General features: G+C 44.7%; 1 protein-coding gene across 1 annotated transcript in view; it reads right to left on the minus strand.

Annotated features, from left to right (window-relative positions):
• Positions 1-6949, minus strand: part of FNBP4 (formin binding protein 4) — a 34010-nt gene extending 27061 nt beyond the window's left edge. Inside the window, exons 1-4 of the mRNA XM_046643230.1 lie at positions 6638-6949; positions 5555-5647; positions 806-942; positions 255-441 (exon numbers count right to left, since the gene is read on the minus strand). Of these exons, the coding sequence (XP_046499186.1) occupies positions 255-441; positions 806-942; positions 5555-5647; positions 6638-6863 (643 nt within the window). The 5' untranslated portion in view covers positions 6864-6949. The remainder of the gene's footprint in view (positions 1-254; positions 442-805; positions 943-5554; positions 5648-6637) is intronic.
• Between the last annotated feature and the right edge of the window lie 4278 nt (positions 6950-11227).

Raw genomic sequence — 11227 nt, forward strand, 5'->3', positions numbered from 1 at the left:
TAGCCCTGAGCTAACATCTGCCACCAATCCTCCTCTTTTGCTGAGGAAGACTGGCCCTCAGCTAACATTGTGCCCATCTTTCTCTACTTTATACGTGGGACGCCTGCCACAGCATGGCTTGCCAAGCAGTGTCATGTCTGCACCCAGGACCCGAACCAGCGAACCCCGGGCTGCTGAAGTGGAACATGCACACTTAACCACTGCGCCACTGGGCCAGCCCTAGATTTCTTTAAAAATCAAAGAATCAAGCTTACCTCCTGCCAGTGAACACTGGGTATCATACTGCCACCCTGACGCCTGGGCTGAGTCTGTTCCATTTGCAGCAGTGGAAGCAAGGGCAGATGATGCTGATTCCTTTGGCTCCGGTCGGGGTGGAGTAGGAGGTGGAGCAGAGGCTCCTGCAGGAGCTGCTGGCTGAGGAGCTGTTATGGCATCAATCTCCTTTAGAATGAAAATAGTAACAAATGCATTAATCATATCAAAACCTGAAAACTGAGGAAATGACGATCACTTAAAAAAATCCTACATGATTAGTTCTCAGCTTCTCAAATCAAAACTCTCATCTTCCAATTACACAAGTTCCCCACACCCTTCTATTTTTTCCCCTTTTCTCCTTACAAGCTTTACAAACAGAGAAGAGGGAGAGGGCTGGAGAGGCACTAAGCAGGGAAGGGGCAGTGGGAAGGCGATGAGGAGGAGAAGAGGGGAGAACGGGACACTGAGATTGATAAGTAGACTAACCACTTGAGATCCAGGTCCCGAAGTGGCTCCAATAACTAAAAACCCAAACAAAAGCACCACTAACCGCTAGGAAGTTGGCTAATGTACTATCAATATCGGCTGACTGGTTTCCATTCGCCTCTTTCGACTGCGCTGGTTTTTCTGAAACATCACTCTCGTCGTCATCACTGTCAGCATATGCACCAAGCAAGCACAGACCTCCTAGGAACAAAAAGGTGAACAACGTCAGGAGCAACAACGCCAGCATGTCCAAGAGAACGTCTAACGGGGTTCTTCAGGCAGAGCTCACATCTAGTTTACGGCTTCGAACACAACCGCAAATCATCACTGAAATGCCACAGAGAGGGAGAAATTACATTACGCACTTAGAGCTAATAAAATCAATCCACATAGCTACTTGACATCCTTCTCAAAATACATGCTCGATTATTCAACCTCATACTCTCCCTGGGAAAATAACAGTATACACTGAGTTTAGAATTACTTGATTTATGCATTCATCTCAAACAAGCAAAAGCCAATTAGGGTTTAGTAGACCAACAAAGGGATTTTCAAAGTTAAAAAGAAAGCTGTTTTGCAATGATTTTTCATCAAAGGAGAAGTGACGAATTAAAACGGAACTCGAAAGTGCCAGAACAAAAACAAGAAACAAACAAACAACAACAGAACAGCTAGAACCAATTATCAATGTCTTCCTCAAACTCCAGTTGTACCGGGTATGACCTCTGTAACGCTGCTATTTCCTTTTCTATCGCCCGTGGCTACACTAATGTTACAATTAGCTAATAACTACCTTTGTATCTAATTTTATTATAGTAGGTACATGAAATGTTAAAGTTTAGCTAGACTGTTCAGCTATCAATAAGACTAGATTTCCCAGTGCCCAGCACATTCTACTTTCTCAATAAATATTCGATAAATGAACAGGAAGTAAAATCTAGTTTTGTCCTAATTCCCTAAGTGAATTTATGGGTTCATCTAAAAAATAAACACTAGTAGCTTCATTTATCATACAAGACTTCACATTCAATGCTTTAGCCATATAAATCTTCCCTTCACTATTTTTTGGCATATAGTTAAGTTCTTACAATAAATATCAATTTCCAAAATATTATTTTAAAGTGATCAGAAAGATTTTTAAGTGGACCTTTATTTCACAGTGTTTCCATTTTCCAGTTACCAAATATTTTATTTCTCATTGTTTTGGAACATGCCAGTCAACTTGCCTGATTTTCTGAACAAGAAGTAAGTCTTATAAGAGCAAAACTGCAGGAGACATTTTGTATGGAAAAACCTGCACTTCAGTATTCAGCACTGACGGTTTTTTGAGGGGAGGAGGAAGGATGGGAAATTTGTTTTTACATAAAAACACTTCTTAGTTTAGAGATAATCAGAGATATAATCAGCCAGGTCATCAGCCTTAATTGTGTATCCTTTGGTAAAAGGTTCCAGTCAGGTGAGCCTCATGGAATGTTTACAACACGCCCCAAGCCAGGGTAATTCCCCAGGCCCAGAGTGGGTCACAGGCAAAGGTTTAGCCAAAGCTCTACCTAATTTTTTTTTTTTTTTTCACCTCAGAGCTTTTCACAATACTCTCACCAGGAGTCTCCCAAGCTCCTAATGACATAATGACTATTAAATAGCAAAGTAAATGAAAATGATTAAACCCAGTACTGTGGGGAAACAGGCATACTTAATATTGACAGAGACACTATAAATTGATTCAGTATTTCTTTGTGTGTGTGTGTCAGGAAGATTGGCCCTGAGCTAACACCTGCTGTCAATCTTCCTTTTTGCTTGAGGAAAATTGTCACTGAGGTAACACCTGTGCCAATCTTCCTCTATTTCATGTGGGATGTCACCACAGCGTGGCTTGACAAGCAGTGCTAGGTCCACACCCGGGATCCGAGTCTGTGAACCCCGGGCCGCCAAAGCAGAGTGTGTGAACTTAACCACTATGCCACAGGGCTGGCCCCTGATTCAGCATTTCTTAAGAATAATCTGGCCACATGCATCAAGAGCTACAAAACTCTTCAAGTTTCTCTTAGCTATGTATACCCATCTTTAGGAATATAACCCCAAGAATAATGCAAAAAAAATTCTTGTGTACAAAGCTTCTAGCAGCCTTATTTAAATAAGTGAAAACTGTGAACAACCCAAATGCTCTGAAATAAGGAAGAGGGAAAGCAAATTACAGCACGGTATCTGACGCAGTATTATTTTATGATTAATCAGACCATTATAGGATTACAGGAAACAATGCTAAGGAGGAAAAAAGTAATGTAAAAGGAATAAAAGCAAGTCATGAAATGCACTTAAGTTCCAACTACACCTGTGAAAACTTAGTCCCCATGTCGATAAGGAACAGGCACGAATTTAGACTAAGACTGAAAATAAATATTCACAATATTACGTAAAATTGCTTAATCTTAGTAAAATAAACGAAAGCCTCAAAGGACCATACCCTAGACTACTATTGAGATATTGCTACTTGAAACCAGAGGAATCAAGGCCATTCTTCAGGGCTACAGTCCATGCTTAGCGGTCTTTTTTGAGAGGAATGCAGACTCCTCAAATCTCAATTTGTGGTGGCGCAGCAGTTAAGTTCGCACGTTCCGCTTTGGCAGCCCGGCGTTCGCCGGTTTGGATGCCGGGTGCGGACATGGCACCACTTGGGAAAAGCCATGCTGTGGGTAGGCGTCCCACATATAAAGTAGAGGAAGATGGGCACGGATGTTAGCTCAAGGGCCAGCCTTCCTCAGGAAAAAAAAGAGGAAGATTGGCAGTAGTTAGCTCAGGGCTAATCTTCCTCAAAAAAAAAAAAAAAATCTGACTTTGCTTAACTTTAATGGATGGTGCCACACAAGCTGTAAATCAACTAACTACATTAGGCAGTAAATTATTTCTTAGGTGTGCACCTTACTCTCCTACTAAGCTTCAAACAGTAACTGTGTCTTCAACGTCTACTACCATTTCCTCGCAACATTATCTGAACAGTGGTTTTTAGTCCTCTTGATTAGCTGGTCATAGAAACTATTATCAATATGATAAAAGCTATGGACCCTCTCCCAGGAAAACATAGCTTAGTGTGCAATTTCAGGGGATTCAGAGACCTCTGACACTCATCTGTGGAACCCTAAGAACCCTTTTCTAGAAGATGCTTAAATACTGTTAACTATCATAGTAGTCTATTGATCTAATTTCATAAAGCTTATTCTAAATTTTTCTTTAAATAATTTCACATGCATACACCATAATATTTTTCAGCAAAGAAGTATTAGATACGCTTGTTCCACCATATTATAAAAGCATACCTTAACAACTTAAGACTTTTACTCCTTTTTTGTGGAAAGAAATCTGGCATGTTTCTAGAAACATAAAGATAAAATCCTTTAACTAAAATCATCTTAAAAAAAAGTCAAGTGCTGAATATCTACTCTAATGGTTACAAAAAGCAATGCAAATAATGGAAAACTGTTTCCCTTCGGTCACAAACCTTCGTATGTATTATACCGACTGGTAGGTAAGAAATAATAAAGCTGATACATTGTTATGTTACAGGAGCAAATTGAAGGGAATGAAAACATTTCTGTTCACAAGGCACATAAAGGCCTGAAGCACTGACTGACATAGCAATTGAGGATTTCTCCTGGGTCAGCCCGGTGGCGCAGTGGTTAAGTTTGCACGTTCCACTTTGGTGGCCCGGGGTTTGCTGGTTCGGATCCTGGGTGTGGATCTATGCACTGGTTGGCAAGCCATGCTGTGGCAGGCGTCCCACATATAAAGTAGAGGAAGATGGGTGTGGATGTTAGCTGAGGACTAATCTTCCTCAGCAAAAAAGAGGAGGATTGGCGGGGAGTGTTAGCTCAGGGTTAATCTTCCTCCAAAAAAAAAAGGATTTCTCCTAGGAACATTTAAATTCTATCCACCTTACACGATTCTTAGAAGACTCAAATGAAATAATATATGCAGTTTACAAACACAAAATGGTATTTTCTAATTCTAAAATTTCTCTCTCAACTAAGTTTTAGCTTTTCTAACCTGCATTGGCTTTGTTTTTGTTTTTTTTAAGTGGCAAATGGCAAACGGGGGGGGGGGGGGGCAAGCATCTATTATTTCAGGTGTCATGTAGCACAAAAAGTAGCCCAAACTAAAAAGAATAAAATTGTTACCAACTAAAGAACAATTAGCATCAAAACATATTTTAATCTTTCAACATCTAAAGAGTAGCGAAAACTAACATTCTTGGCACTTGCTGTGTCAGAAATGTATATACATTGTTCAATTTAATCTTCAAAATACCTTAGGGCTGTAAAATCCCTTTTACAGATGCATGAGGCCCTGAAGTCTCAGAATGAACGCTAGAGTGGTGATTTGAACCCAGATTTGTCTATGAAACCACTACCGAAAATATTCCTCTGTGCTTAAAAAAGATTTAATAAGAGTAATTTTTACCTCCAAAACATTTGCCAGGTAATAACCAAAGCAGTGTGTTAGAAAAGAAATAGAATGAAAAGACATCTCTGGCGTTCCTAAAGAATGCCAAGCTCGTGGGGGAGCCGGGAAAGGAGTTACAAAATAGCACTAGGAGAAAAAAAAGAGTACAAAGTATTTTGGGTAGAAAGAAAAAGCAACCACAGATTTTACTGGTTAAAGTGTGCACCAACAAGCCCTCCCAAACAGAAAGATTTTAAGTTTCCATTTTCTGGGAGAAATATAAGTTAGCAACACTGACACATTCGCCACTCTATATACAGACCTAAATATTGTAGAAAAGCATCAAAAAAACCAAACCAAAACAAAAAAACTATACCTGTTGCTTTCACGGCTGTGGGTCTGGCGGTCATGACTGGTTTTGGAGGATTCTGAACAACTCTGGGAATCTCCACCACCACTTCCTGTTCATCTGGATTTAACAAACGAACAAAAGAACACTACAGTCAGACCATGGGCCCGGGAAAACACTACAGGTGATAAAAACAATCCTCGATTTGCCCTTTCACATTTAGATTCCATCTACTGAAAAATAGCGTGGATAATCCATCCCTGACCCAAATAATTGGGAGATGATAAGCACAGCCAGAATCTTCCATTTGCCTACTGACTTTAAGAAGCTGAACAGTGCGTCTAGAAATTACATCTGAAATGATTCAAAGTTAAAACACACACACACAAACACACACACAAGAAATCTTCTCCAGGCTACCATCGGGCCTTTACAACAGGCACGGCTACCACTGTGTTTCCGCATGAGCTACCCAGGATGATTCTGTTAACACCTGGAATGGTCGCAGCCTCCCCAGCGCAGGCCCCTGCCGCAGCATGGAACAGTTACTCTTGATCCAAGCACCATTCCGGGGAGAAACACACACGGGCTTGGGAACCCACGAGCCCCACGGCTCCAGGACTCGTTGGGGACACCCGCCCATTTGGAGTGCCTTACGCTTTGGCTGGCATACTAAGAGTCTGTTCGCTTCTAAAGGGTCCCTCCCAATTGCAACCAAAAAGAAGAGCAGATGACGTGCAGAAAAACCCAGGGTCCACTGTCACCCAGCCTCGGACGCGAAGACCCAGACTCTCGCCTGGACCCCCTAAGTTACGCGAACGCGCGCGCCGACACGGAGACGACCCGGGCGCCCGGGCAGCCCCAGCGGCAGAGATGGCGGCGCCTCTGGGTCGCTCCGGGCGGCGCACCCGGCCCCGCGGCGCCTTCCGCCGCGTCGGGGCCACAGCCGTCCTCCCGCGGGCCCCCTCCACGCAGCAGGCCTCGGATGCGGACGCCGCCCGCCCCGGTTCCTCTTCCTCCCAGGGCCCTGCCCGACAGGCCTAGGCCGCAAGCCCCGAGCTCGAGTTTCGGCCTCACCGCTGAGGCCCGCGGCCTCTCGCGCACCCTCACCTTCTGAAGGCGAGTCGTCCGGAGCCGCGGCGGCAGTAGTCACCGCGCTCGTCGTGCTCGGCGGCGCTGCCGCCGGGACTGGCTGGGTGGACGCCGCCGCCGTCGAGTCCGGCTCGGCGTCGGGTTCCGGCTCCGGGTCGCGGCCCGGCGTGCTGCTCCGGGGCCCCGGCGGAGAGAGCTGCAGGATGGGCCTGCGGCCGGGTACCGCCCGGGACTTCTTCCCCATCGCGAGCCCGAGCGCGAGCCGCGAGCGTCGGGCAGCCGAGAGGGGCGGGCGCTCGGCACGGCGCTGCGTAATCAATATTCATACACCGCAACACCGCCTCCGGCGACGATCCGCTTTTAACCGGCCGAGCGCGCCTCCGCGCAAGCGCCTTGAGCCCCTCACGCCCTTCTGTCTCCTCCCCCCGCAAAAGAAGGGCGGTCTTTACCCACGGCGCTAGATGATTGGCTGTTTTGACCCATTGAAGGAGCCAGTAGCCAATGGAATAGGAAAAAGTGTGAGGTTCAAGCCAATAGGGCGGAAGGGCCTGGGTTTGAATGACTGCCCCAGTACGTCGCGCTCCACCCCATGCGTTTCTTGCAGAGTCTTTTCTTTACCTCCTTGTCCTCCATCTTGTCCCTGTTCTCGGCTGGCTCTTCGTTGTTGTTTGTCTTCTAGGCAGTTGTGCTGCTTTCCCGGCTCTTCCCCGAGGTTCGCCCTGGTTATTGTGGCTTACTTTGGATATAGCCCTGAACGTTAACTAGAATAGTGGGTCTTTTATGCGTTTGCAAATTTTTTCTTACAGCACAAAGAGGATGTCTCATTATGTTGCTTATCAGCTGGAAAAAAATCACTATACTATACTGCACATGAGGGAAAAGCCTAAATTGTTGCGATGGGATACGGGAGCTTTCCCAGTCTGGCCCTCTGGTATTCTCAGCCGGCTTTATTAGATTTATCTTCCTTTGGCAATCTCCCTCCCGGGCTCTCCTTTTTCCCACTCTGGAGCCAGCTACTTGGAGCATCATGGCTCTGACCTTGAATTCTTCACGCTAGTTGGCATTAGTACTGCATCACATGGCGAAATTTTTTTCATTCCTTAAGACCTAGTGCAGGCATTACCTCTTTGAACCTAGTGTCTGAATGCCAGCCCCTCCCCAGCACTTGACATCTTACTGTTGATAGCCATCTCCCCCTTCTAAGTTGAGCTTGAGAAGAAACCCAGTGGAGTCAACAGTATTGTAATAACTGTATGATGACAGGTGGTTGTTAGTCTTATCAGGGTGATCATTTTATAATATAAGTAAATGTCAAATCACTATATTGTACACCTGAAAGTAATATAATATTGTATGTCAGCTTCAATTTAAAAAAAAGAGGAGGAGGAAGAAATTCAGTGATCTTATTTTTATAGCCACAGTGGCTAACACAGTTCTTACTAGGGCATACTGATAATATCACACATTTATTGAGCACTTACTGTATCAGGCACTGTCTAAACACTTTACATGCAGAACTGCATTTGATTCTTAGAACCTTATAAGGTAGATATTATCCCTGATTTATAGATGAACCTTCAAATTGGCTGTTGGATGAAAAAGCCATGAAAGCAGTTGATGCAGGCTCAGCGAGCCGAGGAGTCGAAAGATTTCTTGGACTCTCAAGGTGTGGCAGTAGTGCTCTTTTATTCAGAGAATAGCATGGGGACAGGACCCATGGGCAGTGAAGAGCTGCAGCATGGGGACAGGACCCACGGGCAGTGAAGAGCTGCAATGGGTTGAGGGTAGGACTAAATTTATAAGGCATAGGTATGTGAGTTATTTCTTTAGAAGACAAAGGAAAGATCACGTGAAAAAGTCATTAAAATGGTATCAGTGCAGGTAGGGTCTGGTGATTGGGTGGTCCAATAACTTTGGATAGGAATCAGGTCGGATCAGGTCACATCCTATGCTTCCCAGAGGATGATATAGATTGGTATGCAGGCCAGGACGCCTTGGGCTTCTCTCCCTGGGGCAGCCTTGATCCTCATCAGCAGTGACTTCTCTGTTTTCTTCCCTATGTATGAAATACACTTTCTGAAACATAAGCACTTGAAACTGGGTACCTGAGGGCTACTGTAGATATTCAATAAGAACATCATTGCCCTTCGACCTTGTTCCCAACACAGACGTGGATGAATCTTGTCAATTTGCTGTTTTCTTGTTCAACCTCAGGGGTGACTCAGGGGTCTCAAGGATTTGTGAGCTTGTTTTGCAGAAGAAAGAGAATGTCTTCAGAGAGGTTGCAATCACTGGATGACCAGCCCCCAGCTGCCATTGATGCCCAGAAGTCAGGTTGCCCAAGAGCTTCTCCGGAGTGAAAGATTACCCCTTTGTTTCTCTGAAACTCATCCTGCCAAGCCCCTTAGCTCTGTAACCAGCCCTCTGCTTTCTTCTCTTGTTAAGGCAGATTTGAGAGAGCTCATCCTCCTGCCTTCTCATTTTGGCCAATTTGAATAAAGCCTTTCTACATCTCCCAGCACCGATGGCTCAGTGATTGGTTTACTGCACATTGGGCACGAGAACTTGAGAATAAGAGGTTCAGTATCACACTCAGAGTTTTTGCATGAATATATACAAACTTGAAATAAGTAGCAAGAGTTCTTTCCTTTTCTCGCCTATGGGAGGAACGTCTGGATTAGGGTGTCCTGAGATTAGACTTCCAAGATTTCTAAAAAATTAACAACTAGGAGGAGAGGGGAATTTGCTATTTTGAAGCCATTAGCAATTTTCTGATTTCTTTCTTTTTTTTAAAGATTGGCACTTGAGGGGCCAGCCCCGTGGCTGAGGGTTAAGTTTGCACACTCCCCTTCAGTTGCCCAGGGTTTTGCTGGTTCAAATCCTGGGCACGGACATGGCACCGCTCTTCAGGCCATGCTGAGGCAGTATCCCATATGCCGCAGCTAGAAGGATGCGCAACTAAGAATATACAACTATGTACTGGGGGGCTTTGGGGAGAATAAGGAAAAATAAAATCTTTAAAAAAAAAGGATTAGCACCTGAGGGGCTGGGCTGGTGGCACAGTGGTTAAGTGCACACATTCCGCTTCAGTAGCCTGGGGTTCGCCGATTCAGATGCTGGGTGCAGACATGGCACTGCTTGGAAAAGCTTGCTGTGGTAGGTGTCCTACATAAAAAGTAGAGGAAGATGGCCACGCATGTTAGCTCAGGGCCAGTCTTCCTCAGCAAAAAGAGGAGGATTGGCAGCAGATGTTAGCTCATGGCTGATCTTCATAAATAAATAAATAAATAAATAAAAATAAAGATTGACACCTGACCTAACAACTGTTACCAATCTTTTCTTTTTTTCTTCTTCTTCTTCTCCCCAAAGTCCCCCAGTACATAGTTGTATATTCTAGTTGTGAGTGCCTCTGGTTGTGCTATGTGGGACGCTGCCTCAGCATGGCCTGATGAGCGGTGCCATGTCCCCACCCAGGATCAGAACCAGCAAAACCCTGGGCCGCCAAAGTGGAACACGCAAACTTAACCACTCGGCCATGGGGTCGGCCCCTGATTTATTTCTTGAAGGGAAAGGCATTGCAATATGGTAGTTGTGCATGGGATACAGTTGTGCATCAAACGTCTGGATTCAAAACCCAGCTGCAGCACCTTCCAGATGTGACTGGCCAAGTTTCTTAGCATCCCTAAACTTGCTTCTGCAATTGTAAAATGTGTTAGTAACAGTGTTCATAGGGTTGTTGTGAAGTTTAAATGAGATCATAGTTTTAAGCTCTTTGCCTTGCACCAGGAACAATATAAGCAATCATTATATGGTAGCTATTATTACTATTAACGAGCCTGTTGTTTACACAAAAGTCCAGATCCTATTATAAAACTGGCTGGAACCAAGTTGAGATTATGAGCTAAACCACGATGCATGGAAATGTGAAAAGCTGTTTGCTTTTGGAGAAACTTAAATTTCTAGAGGTGACTGTTATGTTTATATCCAGAGTTCTCAACCCTGCCTGTTCATAGAACCATCTGGAGAGCATTAAAGCAATATAAGAGGGCCCGGCCCCTTGGCATAGTGCTTAAGTCTGGCACACTCTACATCGGTGGCCTGGGTTTGTCAGTCCCAGACATGGACCTACAATGCTCATCAGCCATGCTGTGGTGGTAATCCACATACAAAATAGAGGAAGATTGGCACAGGTGTCAGTTCAGGGTGAATCTTCCTTAAGCAGAAAAAGAGGAAGATAGGCAACAGATGTTAGCTCAGGGCGAATCTTCCTCAGCAAAAAAAAGAGACTTGTAAGCAAGCACTATAGCTTAAAAAAAAAAAGGCAATATAAGAATCTCAATCAGTTGGACTGGGAGTGAGAGTGCAAGGCCCACATCAATTTTTTTTTTTAAAGATTTTATTTTTTTCCTTTTTCTCCCCAAAGCCCCCCGGTACATAGTTGTATATTCTTCATTGTGGGTCCTTCTAGTTGTGGCATGTGGGATGCTGCCTCAGTGTGGTTTGATGAGCCGTGCCATGTCTGCGCCCAGGATTTCACAGGTTCGAATCCTGGGCGCGGACATGGCACGGCTTATCAGGCCATGCTGAGGCGACATCACACATACCACA

This window comes from Equus quagga, chromosome 17, assembly GCF_021613505.1.
Source record: "Equus quagga isolate Etosha38 chromosome 17, UCLA_HA_Equagga_1.0, whole genome shotgun sequence".
Lineage (NCBI taxonomy): Eukaryota > Metazoa > Chordata > Mammalia > Perissodactyla > Equidae > Equus > Equus quagga.